A 17,322-nucleotide genomic window follows, 5' to 3' on the forward strand; every position below is an offset into this window, starting at 1 on the left:
ATTATACAGCTAAGTACTTTGAAATGAACTGTTTAGGGCTTTGCAAAAGGTGACCTAATTTGATCAATGATTTCCTACTGATATCTGCTATTTTTGGCTTAGTATTTTCAAATATAACAAAATGTAAAATCACATTTTAAAAGTATGACACTTTAAAATGTTTGATAACATATAGGCTCTGAGGTTTTTTTTTTTTTTTGACAATTGATGTAATTGCTCAATTTCTGACATTTACCATTATATATACAAGTCAATAAACATGAAGATAAAATCCTTTTCTGATATAACTATAATGAATAATCTTTGTTAAAGAAATAGCTATAAACTCATTTTATCAGATTATTTGGAATTGAATAAAAATAATAATGCTAGAAATATATTCCTGTTAAAAAATAATATATGCTATTTATATTAATCTTATTTACTATCAATATATCATTTTAGAAGTCAGATGTTGTGTCATTAATGGTTTCTTTCCAAATTTATTAAATATGCATATAATGAACAATAGGGTAGAAAATTCCTACAAACTGCTATTGATTTATAACACAAATACAAGTAGCATAGCTCTCCTAAAAATTTTATTATATGTTTACAATAGTATATATGAATGCTCTAATTCAGTGATTCTTAATTTGAGATTCAAGGATGAACTTCAGATGATCTATAAAATCCTGAGTATTAAGCAAAATTGTGTACTGGGGCAGCATATAAATGTGTATATTTCAGGCCATTTTGTGATTTTTCAAGAGAAAACAAAAATTAATTCTATAGTTAATAATTAATTTATAAAAGACTTGACTTAAAGGGTATGGATAATTCAAATTGAGAATATATTTTTTCTTAAATAAAAAATTGCTATAAAAAGAAATATTTTCCTTAGAAAAATAACTATGTTGAACAAAAATTCCTGTAAGAAATCGCCAATTTAAGAAATTACCAATTTAAGAAATTTCACTCATTTTTTTATCTTACATCCTAGAATTATAAAACTAGAATGCTATCCAACATACTAGCCCAAAGAGAATTTTTCCACCTCTCAGCTTGGGAGTTTACCACATTAATCCATTAACTCAATGTACATTCAAATACAAGAAAATATTGAATAATAATCATGCATGTTATATAGATATTAATGCAGTTAATTTGGTAAATACACAAACATTTTTATAAAACACACACAAACAACACAGACACCACAAACTTCACTCTTGCACTAGAGAAAGTAACAAAAAAGGAGTACACTCACAGATAGAAAACTTGTTGCTGTTGTCTTTCCCTGGAAACAATTTAAATCCTCTAGATTTAAAATCTATGGCCTTTTTCACTAGTTAAGAAAACAAACAAAAACATGTATCAGGATATACAATTTTAAAATAAAATTCAAGTTAACAAATTTTGTTAGCATTGAATTATGCAAGTTAAAGAAACTGCTTTCTTACGCCTGATGTAGATACCCAGAAGAAAATAAAAAAGATAATACAGCAATATAATCACTAAGTAGTAAAATACCAAGCAGTAGTGAAGGATTTTAAGTGTTCTATAGGGAGAATCCTGCATATATGTGTGGATATGTTTTTAAATATTATGCAAGTTTTTATATGAGAGCAAAACATTAACACTTTATATAACTTGAGTTCATCAAGTTTTATGGAAAAATTAAACTAGAAAAATAAAAATACTGAGACATTATAAAAGGGGAAAGAATTTAATGAACTAGGTTCTTAAACTAATATAATTTTTTAGGTAATTTAGCCTAAGTGAAATATTAGGACACACTTAAGAAAATGGTATTGGAAAAACTTAATATATATTTTAGTATTTCTGCCAATAACTATTTATTTTCAAAGTCATGGCTTTTGAACTGATGGTCTATAAAATTTATAAAAGTGAATTACAACTATTTGGGTTTCACCTAAAATAACTTGCTATTGTTTTTGATATTATGATATTGAAAGTATCATGAGAGGCTGGTGTATTTCATTGTGCACTGTTTTAAAATAGATATGACTGTATTTACCTAAAAGGTAAATATAAATTCAATGAAGTAACTGAAATATTTTTTAAAACAATTTTCAAGTATTTTAGATAAAGGAAAAGAGTATAAATTATTTGATTAACTACAGTTGCTATGTACTTTTTTTTTTTTTAAAGATTTTATTTATTTATCTGAGAGAATGGGAGACAGAGAGCATGAGAGGGGAAGGGTCAGAGGGAGAAGCAGACCCCCTGCTGAGCAGGGAGCCTGATGTGGGACTTGATCCCGGGACTCCAGAATCATGACCTGAGCCGAAGGCAGTTGCTTAACCAACTGAGCCACCCAGGCGCCCGCTATGTACTTTTTAAAAGTGATAAACAATAATGACACCAAGTGAAATAAAGGAAATCTATTTAATTGAAACCCCACTAATTAAAAAAAGTTATGCAACCTGATCTCATGAGACATTTAAATATCAATTATTTTCTTTTAAAAACCAGCATGAATAATAATGCAAGGGATATACTTAACTTCTTCAATTATAATTTAGAAATTTTTACATATTGATTTTTATAAGATTTACAGTCTAGGGATTACATTAGGCAGTTAGGTTTTGTTCAGGCCATGAATTGGAAAAAAGCAATACTGATTTTTGTTAGATAGCTTAAAATGATCATTTCATTAATTCTTACTTGCTATTTTACCCACGTAGTTCATATCACGGGTATTTTATTAGTTTTGAAACATTTTATGTGATTTGTTTCTTATTAATACCTCAAAAGTAGAAGGGTGAGACAGGGTCTTATGATTTACTAGAATATATAGTTATGGACTATTATACTTACTATGTTTAAAAAAGGAAGGAAATGACCATTGGAGCAAGATTTAAGAGACCCGATTCTTAGCAATTATTAGTTGTGTGATTTTGAACAAGAATCTGTCTTTTGACCTCAGGCTTTTCTCTTAAAATAAGAGGCTAGGACTAGATGACAGCTCAGTCTCTTGATAGCTCTGAGATTCTTTATCAGGAAAAGAAAGACCACCTTTGAAAATTGTCTTTCTTCTCTTCCACATCTCCCTCCCCATGGTAAGCCAGAGTTCGATTCTACTGCAGTATTCAACTGCTCTAAATTTAGTTCTGCCACTTTGTGAATTTTCCTGTTTTCCTTAAGTTCTTCTTAATAAAATATACATTTTATATTTTGAGGCAAAGTTCTAGATAATCTCAATCCAAACGTGAATTATAAATAGGAATTCTACCTCTACTTTCCTCTGCACTATAACATGTGACTTCAACTATTACAGATGAGCCTGAAGATTTCATGGTAGTTTTAGCATAAATCTGGAATTCTTTAAAGAATAAAGAAAAAATTGTAAACCCAAAGGCCAAAATTGAAGAAGAAAAGGCCAGAAGGTCAAAAAGAGCTCAATTCTATAACGTGTACCTGGGAATAAAGAATGTTGAAAACTACAGAGGGGTGTGTGTGTGTGTATGTGTGTGTGTGTGTAAAGGTTTATGTAAGTTGCTTGCATTTAGACTTGTTTATGTGGTTGGGTGAAGTCAGTAACAATACCTAGCTCAAAAAGCATCACCTCAGACCAAAGAGTTGTAAATATTTTCCTGGTTCTAAAGGGACCTAGTTTTATTATTATTATTATTATTATTTACTCTTTTAAGCATCTGTTTTTCAATTTCAATTGAAGAAAAAAAATCTATCTTTTTAAAATGTGTTCTGATGTAATACAGATGCAGAAGATAGAAGGCCAGGAGAATATCCATTTTAGAGGAGAAAAAGGAATGAATGGAAAATAATATTAAATTTTAATTCACAAAAAACTTTATGTTAAACAGTAAACACATACTTTAGATCTTTTTATGATTTCAATAAAAAGAATACATAATGTATATCTCTTTAGAAATAAATTGAAAGAACAAATACTGCAAGTACCAACTATAAGACCCTACTCTAAATTATGTATCAGTGAAATGTTAAACCTAAAGTATATGCCATAAAAATATAAATTTTGTCATGTATTACAAGGTATATATACTAAATAACAACATACCATTAAGCAATGAGTGCTTCTATTAACCATATTTAACTTATTATAAAATTAACCTGATCTTTTTAACAGGTATATCTCAGTAATAAGCATATAAACTTTATTTTATCATGGAGATATATTAAAATGTGTTGTGGTCTATAAATACAGGTTAAAAAAATGTTAAATAATGGTGTGTTGTTTGTGCCAATTCCTCTCACTGAACTCTGACCTTCTCAAAGGCAGAAATAGCATTTTACTCACGTGGAATTTCTATGAGTGTATGACTGAATGAATACATGCAATATTGTAAATTTTGGCTCTTTCAACTAAAGACATTTTGTTGGGAGGATTTCCTTTATTAATTATAAATCAGGAGGGAAAAAGTGATAAAAGAATGCATGTTCAAGTAGAAGTAGTTTCATGTATAAAGCTATTTTTAAATATATAAAAACTATATGTTCTAATAATTTTTTTAAATTTCATTAAATGCAAGACATGTAGACATATGCACAAATAACTATTTCATTTGTTTTCTTCTGCTTTTCACATGCTAAACAGTTTTTAACTTTTTTTATTGCTTTTTTGGTTTGACTTACGCTTTTTTTAGTATTAGGGAAATATTTTACAATATGGAAAAAATCTAGAGAAAGGACTTCATTAGGGCAACAATCAAATCCACAATCTACCTTTATTTTTTTTATTTTTTTCAGTTTTAAGCCCTGGACACTAAAAAAAACCATTTTGTTTCTGTTATCTTTGTTAAAGCAGTTTTATTTATTTTATTTTATTTATTTATTTATTTGACAGAGAGAGACACAGAGAGAGAGGGAACACAAGCAAGGAGAGTGGGAGAGGGAGAAGCAGGCTCCCCTGAGCAGGGAGCCCAATGTGGGGCTCGATCCCAGGACCCTGAGATCATGACCTGAGCCGAAGGCAGATGCTTAACCGACTGAGCCACCCAGGCGTCCCTGTTAGAGCAGTTTTAAACCACTGTACTGTAGGGGATTAGCACTGCAGTATTTTTCAGATCAATCATTATTCTATTATCTTCAAAATCAATTTGAAATCTAAAATGTATTTTAAAACTCACCAAAAAATGGTGATTGATGTTTCTTAAGACTCATGTAATTTCCATGTTAATCAACTAAAAATCACCTATTTGAAATTATTGAATTTATAATGCCTTTTATTAAAATTAACCATATATGCACATACATATGTGTGTGTGCATATGTGTCTGAAATAGGAGGCATATGACTTTCTTTTTATGTTAGAGAATCTTTATTAGTGTAACCTGAGGATATATGGTATTACTAGGAGAAAATCAATTGGAAGGTAGTAGATTTAGTGTTGGTGTCAGCGTTTAATGTTAGGAACTGACCATATCACACAGTTGTGATAAAGGGAATTCAACCATCAGTTGGAGGTTTGGAAAAGATCTTTAACTGTTCCCACTATCACTGAGCTTCTAAAACTTAAAGTCATAAGACATCTCCTGGTTTCAAGTTCCTTATTTGAAAATTAATGGACTCTTTACTACATAATCTCAAAAGTCAGATACCTGCATTTTTTATATTCTTTCATTGCTACATATAGATAGCATGCAATTTTATAGAACTATGATCTTTGAAAAGGAAAAAAAAACAGACATATTTAGTATTAGTAAGGAGCAGAACATTTTTCCATTGGAAAAAAATATTTCAGATTTCTATGGGACTCTAGTAGAAGAACAATGGCATTATTTACTGAGTGTTACCTTTCATTTTCTACCTTGATTATATTCTAACACAATAAAAATAAAACAAATGCAATATTCTGTTCATTATCATAATCTTCTAAATTTGTAGTATTTATTTTTACAATAATTTATCTTGTAAGTGTCAGTAGCTGCATTATAAATCTGTGATTAAATCAGATTATAGTTCTTTGGAAAAGTAATTCATTTCTTTTGAGAAAGTAAGTCATCTTATCTTATTGATGGGGGGGGTTACTTTTGCCTCATTTTAACTTTTCAACTCTTTTCTACTGTGTTTGATATCATGATACTGGGATGTATAATTCTTCTTATTTTGAATTAATTGCAATCCTATCTTTATCTTTATACTGAATAAGTAAATTACACTAATAAAATAATTCCTTTAGGTTTTGTTTTGGTTATTAATACTAAGATGTGTGTGGGTTGTTTGATTTAGAGACTATAGCACATCTAACTATTGACAGTGGATTCAATTACCTGGGTACTAAGTAATATAATCAATCATTGGTTAGGAATTTTATTACAGGTCAATATCATGTTAAAGAATGGTGTGCTATTTGTAGTATTTCTATCACAGGGCTAGGAGTTGGGACACCCATGTGCTAGTCCCAAAAGACATGGGATAAGTTGTTTGACTTCTCTATTCATTTCTAAGAGATTCATTCATTTATTCTTAAGTATTTAGGTGTAGAATTTGGACCAAAGGGAAAAGGAAAGACTGATGTAATTGGAATACTCTAATTCTATCCCCAAATTTAAAATATATAGAGAGATTATAAAAACATCCAACCTTGTGAAGAGGATACATTTTGTTTGTTTGCTTGTTTGTTGTTTAAAGGAAATGGTGGCCCCATGAAACAGGGCTAAAGCACATTAAAATTTAACACCTGTTTTCTATATCCTATACTGGCAGAACAAAACACTTCTTCAGGACATTTTTAGCATGAAGGCATCTACTCGGTCCCTCCTTCCACATCATCCTTGGAAGAAGAAAGATCAAGAAACTATACTGACACTGGAGTAAAAGCTAGGCAATATTTTTGCAGTGTCTCCTTAACTATCTTTCATATAAGATTTACCACTTGATACAAATTTCTGAGAATAGAATTTTGCATTATAAACATTTCTGTAGTATAATTTTTAAAAATGATTGGAGATATTTTGCAGTTAGATCATGTTTCTGGATTATACACTGAAAAGGCATAATAGAAAATTCAGCAACATATTAGTAAGTGGCTTCTGAATCTTTGTGAAAAGTATTTTATTTACCAATATGTTAAAAGAAGAAAAATGGTACTGGCCACCATTTAATGAAAAAGGCAGTGGTACAACTAAATATGCTCAAAAGCACTGAAAAGTTCATTTGTAGAGACTTACATACTAGGCATATGTAAGATTCAAAATATTCTCAAATTTAAAATGATGGAATTAAATCAATTAAATGTAGTAAGAAATGATATATATTCAATTCTGAAATTACTTAAAATCTAATGCATTATCCCTTTTAAAATTGATAGGAATAAGTTATATGGTTCAGACACTCTAATTTTTTTTAAAGTCCTAAGCTTTGATTTATGCTACCATGCTAGTTTGTGGCTAGCACTCAATCTTGCATATAGAGTATATAAATACAAATGTATGTGTTGTCCAATTTTTAGCTGAAAGAAAATTTAAGATTATATATTGTATTACTATGCTTAAATTCCACAACAAATTTCAGGTATCAGAACACAGCAAGAGTTTAATAAATGTTAGTTATTCTTATCATTGTTATTACTAGTTATAATTTTAAGATCTAATCAGTTTCAGAGGCTAGGAGCTACAATATACTAAAAATTTTTCAACTATTCTGGGTCATGTCTTTTTCACTGTGTATAGATGGTATATAAGTTAAATCATCTACTTTCCCTGGATTTCTATATATATCTATCTATGTATCACCCCTAAAGCCTTTGACCAAAATAGTAAATTTAATAAAAATATATAGAAACATCCTTAGATATACAATCATACTAGTTTTTATGAACATAGGTATAGCTATTCAGCATATTTTAAGGCATTCTTGTAACAGGCCCATTTTCACTTTTACAAAAGAAGATTTTGAAGCTATAAAGTCTGAAAGTTTTAATGAGAACAACCTAGACCCTCAATCTTTGAAATCTTATTTTTTAATCATTTCAGATTGAGAAATAAGTGCATTTTTTTTACTTGGAAAACTAATAGAGTGACCAGAGTGGAAAGAGACATCATACTTTATAAAATCAATTTCTTAATTTTTACAAATCTGAATTTTGTTGCTTTTTTAAAAGATATTTTTATTTATTCATTTGAGACACAGAGATACAGAGAGAGAGAGCATGAGCAGGGGGAGAGGCAGAGGGAGAGGGAGAAGCAGGTTGCCCGCTGAGCCAGAAGCCCGTTGTGGGGTGGGATCCCAGGACCCTGGGATCATGACCTGAGCCGAAGGCAGACGCTCAACCATTTGGGCCACGCAGGCACCCCAATTTTGTTGCTTTTTTTGAGATAATGGACGACTGAATAATTGGTTGAAAAATTACACAACTAATTATTGGATAAAGACTCTAAAATTTGTATATGGGCTTTCTTTCCTCCCAGAAATGGAACAAATTCAGGAATCCAAAACACTTATGTAGATACCAGCAGATGCACCCGCAATGCTTGGCGTAACAGGTCTTACAGTTATGGCATGCTGTAAAATGTCAGGATTATAAGAAAAATGTGGGATTTTTTATATTCTCTTTAGGGATTCTTATAATTGGCATAATAAAAGTCACCATGTGGGAAGAGTCACCATTGGTATGGTTCACAGACATTTTTAACACTTTTAAAACTGTCTTAATCTTTCATTGTTTTAATGCTCATTTTTCTGATAGCTTCGGAGGAACTTTTTAGATTATCTTTAGTTCTACCATTAAACATTAAGATCCACTCCATTCATTTCCCTAGGCCCTTTTTTGTTTTGATATATTCTTTTGAATAGAAATGATTTTCTATTCATTTTGTTTGTAATTTCTGTTCTCTTGTCATAATTTTCACATTTTAATTTTACTAAGGGTAATTTCGCTATAAAATATAACATGAAAAATGATAACGTTCTTTTTTTTTTTTAAGTAGGATGCTTAAGATAGCCCTGGTTTTCACATGAGTGCCTTAGGGAATATGAGGATTAGGCAAAACTTCCCAAATAATCTCAACAACAACAAAAAAAATACACCTGCAGTTTTATTAAGAACAAACAAAAAAAATCCTTTTTCTTATTCAAAATAAATGAAGTAATTTTATGTCCCATATTTGTTTTACATTTGACATCAGAGATCACTATAATGCTTTCTAATATGAAACTAATTGGGAAAGAAACAACTGCTTGAATAATAGTGAGCACAGTTAATGAATATCATCAGACTGAGGCAGTGGAATAGATTCATCCACTACAAATTTCATTGGTACAGGGAATAATTTTAAATAAAAAATCCAGGAAAATATTATTACCTTAATGAGTAACAATATTTCCTCATCTCTCTCATTTCAGATTATCATATTTTATCTAACTTCTTCACTGGAAGCCTTGGTATCATTGCCTGGCTTCTGCTTAAAACAAGCATAGATGGGGGGGGGGGGAACAAGCATAGATGGGCTCTGATAGTTATATCTGATGCAGAGTTATACTGCTGAAGAAATGATGTTGAGGCAGCAAAGAACTGATCATAACCCATCTATGTTCTATATTGTCTACATGCCTTTCCAGATCTATCCTCCTCGTTTTTTGGGCAGAAGATTGATCTGAATAGGCTACATCCTGCCACATAAATTGTGGCATTGTCTAGAAGGGCTGACACTAACTGGAGGCTTGTCAGAAAAGCAAACTACCAAGCCCCACCCCAGACCTATTGAATTAGAATTTACGGTTTAAGAAGATCCTCAGATGATTCTTACGTACATTTAAGTTTGTGAAGCACTAGATTCTATCAACAGGCTCCCTTATTCTCTGGAGAAGTCTACCAGGATGGTGGGAGGAAGGAAAGTTAGATCAGGATGATTCTGTAGGGTCTCTCACCATTACTTTGACTGGAATTGACTAGGACCTTAACTGAAGGTCACTAGTTTTTTCATCCCAGACTGATATACATCCCTTCGTCCAACATCTCCCTCCACTCATCCCAGTGGTCAGCAATGGTGAAGCCTAACTGCTACTACTCTGCATGACAGCATGATTGCCTGTGGCTTCTTTACATCCAGTCATTTAGAAATAATCCCTTTGTAAGGTAAACCCTTATTGAATTAGTCCATGTTCCACTGTTTCCCAATGGATTCTGAAGGATATGCCACTGATACATGAAAACCATTGGAGATATGTATTAAACATCCCTTAATGTATTTAAAACCACTCTTACACTTCAAAAGGTAACATTTAAGTAAAAATATGGGTGACTGTTGCTCATAATTCTACCATTAGTTGCTTACTTAATTCCTAGGGAATGTTTTGAAGAAGTACATATCTACTCTCTTTTCTAGCAATTTCTTTGCTCTGCCCAAGAAACAAAGAAAATTCACAAGGATAGAGTAGATAAAAAGATAAGTGAGTTGGCTGTACTAAAGTTAGAGAGTAACTGAATTAAGGGTAAACTGGCAAAAAAATATGAGGTAAATAGAAACCCAAGATGAATTGAATGCTATACATTATTTTGGTATAATTATACATGAGATCAGTATGGATAGTGTTAAATAAAGCTGAATATATTAGTTGCTTCCATAATTCTCTATCAATATTGCATTAAACTACCCATATTTATTTCTAAGGAATAACCTAAGAAATTTAACTTTGTGTTAATTATTTTCTTAATTTGTTCATGCTTTACCTTATATAATTTTTATATTACTAGAGCATATTTTCTTCCTATACCAGATCCAGAAGTGGGCAGTATCATTTATTGGTTGTGTATCTAAAGCACGGGCACTCTATGCCTACTGTTTTTTAAACCACAAAATATCCACTCAAAATGGGATTATTTTCCTCCTTTGCACAGATGTAAAATTGAGAAGCGCTAAGTAGATTTCCCAAGGTCATACACATGTTAGTTAAATACGTTCATTCAATTGACTCTGATACTTGAATCCTAGTGGCTATACCGCCTTCTGACTATGGAATAACAGCATTCCATATATTTAATCAGAACTCTCAAATGTATATCCCAGAAAACCACAAATAAATGGGATTAATATATACTATCCTCATTTACTTTTTAAATCAAAGCTTATCATATAAAATTTAAGCAGTCAACAATATCTGACTTTAAGCATGTTTCACTTTAATATGGAATAGAATTGGCTTCATTAACTTAATATTGAATAAAGATATTGATTATTTACTGATAGTGCCAAGTATAGTCCTATGGCTTGAAGTCTCTTAATACTTTATTTTAAAAATGTGAACAGATGAATAAAAAAGGTGTAGCACAAGCCAACTGCTATATGAAATTCAAATCATCCTGTAATCTTTTTAGTTAAACCATCTTTGGCTGCATTCCTTTCTAATGGAAAGTTCAGGAGAGTTGATAAACTTTATTTTTCCCTTAATGTAAGCCTTATAAATGAAAAATTTCTAACCTCTCTGGGATCTAGATAAAAGTCCATCTAGAAATTTGTCACTTTAATCCCATTTGGTATTGAGGAAGAAATGCCATTTGAAGAATATTTTAAACAAAGGAAAATCAACCATCAACACTAAAAAGCAATAAATCCATGATTTAGAATATAAATGATGTAATTGTGAAGAGAAAAATATTCTATGCAATGCACCCCAAACCTAATACCAGGCTGTTCTGCCATATATGAAGGTTCTGCTCTTCCTAAAATTGTAAGACTTAATTGTGTGATTTCACTCTGTGCACAGCAGGGCAGCCATATGCTCTAGAAAACTATATGCAAGAGAAGCAGCTTGTTGCAAAAGTGGGTGAAAATGCCCTGAAATAATTCTGAACAAGAGAAAAGTGTCTCTAACATAGGACCATTCCTTCATACTCCAAAAGGCAGAAGAGTCCACTTTGGCACCAACTTGGAGCACAGATAGAAAGTCTAGCCCCTTCAAAATATTTTAACAAGGGAAAAGATTTAAAAGTCCCAAGCATCACATTTACTGTGACCATTATTCACAGGTAAAATAATGAGCTCTGGTAACCATCAGGGGAAATCAGTGACACACAAAACCATTTTCATCTCCAATTTTTAAGCTTTCCTTTTTAATCAATGCAGTATATATTTTCTTCCTTTGTTTGCCCATTCTATAAAAATGAGACATAGTATGTTAATATAAGGAATAAGCTACCAAGATATATGGTTAGCAATTACTGACAAGCATAACGATGGGGTTGAAAATCAAAAAAAATAATAGCATTTATGAAGACCACTGTTTTTTGAGACGATAGTTCCAATTAACGTGAAAAGATATATGCCTTCTAAAATATACTCAAAGGAAAACAGAAACACAGGGTCATCAGTAGTTCTTAAAATCTCTTTGCAAAAGAATAACTCAAAATCATGGCTTGAGGGGTAGCATTGGATAAAAATGTTAAAATAGTTACTTGCAAGTTTATCAGTTGTGAAAAAAATGTTTTCATTGCTTAATATTGTCATAACGGTTCTCAGGCATTCAGGGTATTTTTATCTAATACCTTTCTAAAATATATAAACCTATTACTATCAAGTAAATTCTAACATTTATTTTTTCTCTTCTTTCTCCCTTAAGAGCAACTTACTCAACAAAATATAAAAATATATTTACTGGTATGAATAACACAGTTTTGACAATTTTACAAATGTGATGAAATGTGGTAATGGAATAGAAAATGAGGATGATAATAAATAATTATGTATTTAAATAATAAATCAGTACATTTCTAGACATGGATTTTTAAATTGCTACAAATATCAACGCTGAACACAGTTTTCCACAAAATAATATAATTAGGAAAAAGTCAAGAGAACAATGGAAAAAAAAAACAAAAAAATGACAAGATATTGATAAAGCATGCAATAGTCAATATTTATATGTAATACACTCACCTAAATGTTAATAATACCCTGTTAGATATGTATCTATTTGACCAATATCAAAGTTCTTCCATAAAAAATCAATAATTAACATAATAAATGAAAGTGTCTTACAAGAATCATATGCAACCAGATAATTTTTAAAAAGTTTTAAATCCTCTATTCTGTTATTATTTATGCTAAACATGCATGAAAATCCATACATCACTTAGTCTCATAAAGAAAGACCTGGGAATTCAAGCAGGCAAATGCAACTTTGCCATTTATATAAAATAGAAGATAATGCTTAATTATTCAATCATGAAAATTTTTGATTTGATAATCAAATTTTGTATCCTTCTTTTCACTGGTTTGCTTCCATCTATCAATTAACCTTCCAGAGATTTTGAAACATGCAAAGTAATAGTCTTTTTTTTTTTTTTTTTAAAGATTTTATTTATTTATTTGAGAGAGAGAGAATGAGAGAGAGCACATGAGAGGGGGGAGGGTCAGAGGGAGAAGCAGACTCCCCGCCGAGCAGGGAGCCCGATGCGGGACTCGATCCAGGGACTCCAGGATCATGACCTGAGCCGAAGGCAGTCGCTTAACCAACTGAGCCACCCAGGCGCCCGAAACATGCTAAGTAAAGGGAAACTAATCTTTGTGTGTTTTCTTTATTTGATAATACATTTTTTAAAAAATCCTTTCAAGTTATAGAATTTAGCATAAAAATTAAAAGTAATAGATGAGTTAAAATTTGACATGGAAATGCTTTCATCATTTATCCATACATTCATCGATCTTTCCAGTGAAATCGTAACTAATATAATAAGCTCAGTCATTCTTAAGAGTTGACAAAATTATTGTCATTAAAGTTGACCCAGGAAATCCATCTGCCCTAAAATATCCCCTCGACTCATGAATTTCCCACCACTAGAGTAATTCTTACAGAATTAAAATATAATTTTACTATATCCTCTGAGAGAGTTTATCAGCACTGGGAATATTTCAAGTGGAGAACAAGATCTCTTGGAGAATGGACAGAGAGCAGGTAGTATTTGACAAGTATTGCTCTCTCTCAATGATAATTATCCTCATGTAAATTCTTGCTATTCAGTGTATCAACATAACCTGTAGTCTTGTTAGAAGTGCAGAACCTCAGATTCCACCCAATTCCACCAAATCACAATCTGCATTTGAACAAGACTGCCAGGTGATTTGTATTCACATTGAAGTTTGAGAAGCATAGTCTAAAACTTAGACTCCCAGTCTCTATCAACTATTATTTGCACCTCTGTATACATTACTAATTTGTCTGCCTGCTCCTATTTAAATTTTTTCTTTAATTTCTTGTTGAAATAAGATCTTAAAGTTACATTAGATAATATCACTTCCCTGCTAAAGACCACCAATGGCTCCCATCTCTTTTAGATTAAAATAAAACTGTTTACCTGGGCCTCAGAGCCTACATGGTATGTGGTTTCCACCAGTTTCCCACCGCATCTCTACCCCTCTCCTCCTTGGCCACTGAACTCCAGCACACTGGGCTGCCTTTTTCTCAAGCAAAACTCAAAACTCTTTTTAGCTAGTTGTTTTCTCTACCTGATATGCTTTCTCCTGTGATCTTAGCATGGCTGTCTTCTTCCATGATGTTCAGGTCTCATTTTAACTTTCACCTCCTCAAAGAGGCCTTTCCTGCTCTCCAAACTAAGGTAGTCACCCATATATCACATAGCCTGTTTTAATTTTCTTCACCATCCTTGCTACCATCGGGTAGTTTTTTGCTTATTTGCATGTTGTCTTTTTCTCCTCACTTGAATATAAACTCAGTGAAGCAGGGTCTACTCATTTTTGTTCAATGTTATTTACTCAAGAACTGGAAGAAAGTCTGGTGTGTAAGTAACTCAGTAAACATTTGTTGAAGAAGGAAGGGAAAGGAAGGGAAGGGAGGGAGGGAAAGAGGGAGACAGAAAGGAAGGAAGATTGTTAAAGAAAAGAAGTGAGAAAAGAAATAGATTGAAAGAAAGAGATGAAGGGGGAGAAAGTCAGAAAGAAAATACAAAAAGGAAGGAAAGAAGAAAAGAAGAGGAAAGAAAAGAAAAAAGAAAAGGAGATCCTGAAGAAAGTAACTCTGTCATCTTAAACTTAAAAAGATAGAATTAGATCCTCAAATGGAGAGTTTTTAGAATTTAAGGCATATAGGTAGGCATTGGGGTCTGGGAGAAATGTTTATGTGGCCGAGTTCTCATCTACTGAAATAAGGAGAGAGCCTTCTGCAACTTCCTTGGTATTAGTGCTGGCCACATCTATGGTTGTTTTAACATTGGCTATACAATTTGATAACCATAACAATAAGCCCACATCAACTCAAACATCAAGAGGAAATAGAAGATGATGACAAATACATTTAATTAATATATATCTGGATAGATTTATAGACATTTAGGATTAGACGGGGCAGTAACAATCATATTACTGATATACTCTTTGATGCTTAAATGCTTTCTAAATAACTAATTTGTCCATCAAGCTGTGCTTGAATATCTTATTAGTGATTTGGGAATTCACTGCTTCCTGAAACACAAAATCCGTATTTGAACAAAACTCAATGTTAGAAGTCTTCTTTATAAAATTTTTTATCTCCCTGTGGTTCCATACACCAAATTCTACAACCTATGGCCGAACAAGTTTGATCTCTCTTACATATAACAACGCATCACATATTTGAAGATAGCTATAACTCATTCCCACTCACATATCATATTCATTCTGTAGCAATTCCTTCTCTTAGATGTGACAGCTTTTCTCTGCAGTTTTATCCCTACAATTTTTCCCTTAAAAATTAAGACCATATTCTTTTTTTTTTTTTTAAGATTTTATTTATTTATCTGAGACAGAATGAGAGAGAGAGAGAGCACATGAGAGGGGGGAGGGTCAGAGGGAGAAGCAGGCTCCCTGCCGAGCAGGGAACCCAATGCGGGACTCGATCCAGGGACTCCAGGATCATGACCTGAGCCGAAGGCAGTCGCTTAACCAACTGAGCCACCCAGGCACCCCAAATTAAGACCATATTCTACTTCTTTTGTATTCATCACATGCTTAGCAAAGAGATAATATGTTCAATAAAACCCTAATATTTGATGGACATATATCCATATCCATAAAGATCTAAGTAACCATCCATAAATTAACTTCTTTATTGTGCTACTGCTTATGAAGATTTAAAAAAAAAAACAAAAAGAACATGTTTTAGATTTACAAGTGTATACTCTCTAAAACTATTAATAGAATTTTTGAAAACAGTATTGGTTGCTTACAAGCTGTTGAAAATATTTAAAATTTTACATGTGGCCAGAAAGCCTATTAGTAGAAGGCATGTAGTAGGCACACAAAAACTATCACTTCAATACAATAAAGTTTTTGTCATATTACATTTTGGGTTTCGTTTTAACGAAATTCAAATATCACAGAATTTGACATCTGAATTAAACTAGAAATTTCAGTTTCTTTGATAGTCTGTTTTCCCTTTTCTGTTAAGCAATGTAAACGTTAAGATAAGCTAACTTGAAAAAATATTGCTTATGATAAAAATGAAAAAAAAATACTGCTTTTGTTTAGATAAAAACTGCTGACCTAAAATGAAGTTTTATGCTGAATTAACCATTCTTATCTTAAAGGTGAAAATAATAAAGAGTTCTAGTCAAAAACTGATGATTAAAATAGGTTTTCTTCTAGGCTGCTGTTAAAAAGAGGGGGGGAGTCTACATCATATTCAATTTTAGTTGAACATAATTTCATATTACTTTGTAAATCAGACTAAAGCTCTGCTTGATCCTATTGATATGATTAAACATACCATTAAACATACTATGAACAAATTGACTACACTATGTCAAAATAAACAGCAGCAATGGCTGTAAAATGCTCATAACACATTTGACTCCACAACATGTTATAATCATCTAAGTTAATATTCCACTAGGAAGAACAATAAAAGAGAGTTTATAATTATATATTGACATATACTAACTCTTCATAAGAATATATCCACATTTTATACTCGAAAACAGCAACTACCAATGCTGCTCATTAACGGCTGACAGAACTTGTCTACATATTGAGAAAAAAATATATTCTACAATATAAAAGGAAAACAATGTTAAATTAAATTATGTGGAGAAAACACATCTTAATGATTATTTTTTAAATGACATGACCATAAACTTCTTAAGAAACACCAATTGTGCTTATTATCTATATTACTTTAACGTTAATATCATCTAATACAAGGCTTTGCATATATTAGACCCTTATAAATCCTGAATAAATCAAAGAAAGAATGAATACTAGTCTAGCGATATGAACTAGCTCTTCATACATCCTCTGCCAGACCACAATTTTCTTTACAAAATAACGATGGTGTATTAGATGAATCTGAAATATCCTAGATAATTCTCAAATATATAATTCTAGAAGTACAGGATGCTCTACTTGT

The 17,322-nt window shown here is 31.6% G+C and overlaps 1 protein-coding gene across 3 annotated transcripts in view; it reads right to left on the minus strand.

Moving 5' to 3' along the window:
- CSMD3 (CUB and Sushi multiple domains 3) overlaps positions 1-17,322 on the minus strand; it is a 1,204,765-nt gene that overhangs the window by 691,893 nt on the left and 495,550 nt on the right. For 2 of the 3 annotated variants that reach the window (XM_021688378.1, XM_021688377.1), the window contains one exon: positions 1,250-1,327. The exons of the other annotated variant lie outside the window; for it this stretch is intronic. In XM_021688378.1, the coding sequence (XP_021544053.1) occupies positions 1,250-1,327 (78 nt within the window). The remainder of the gene's footprint in view (positions 1-1,249; positions 1,328-17,322) is intronic. 3 annotated transcript variants of the gene reach the window in all.

This window comes from Neomonachus schauinslandi, chromosome 4 (assembly GCF_002201575.2).
Source record: "Neomonachus schauinslandi chromosome 4, ASM220157v2, whole genome shotgun sequence".
Classification (NCBI taxonomy): Eukaryota; Metazoa; Chordata; class Mammalia; order Carnivora; family Phocidae; genus Neomonachus; species Neomonachus schauinslandi.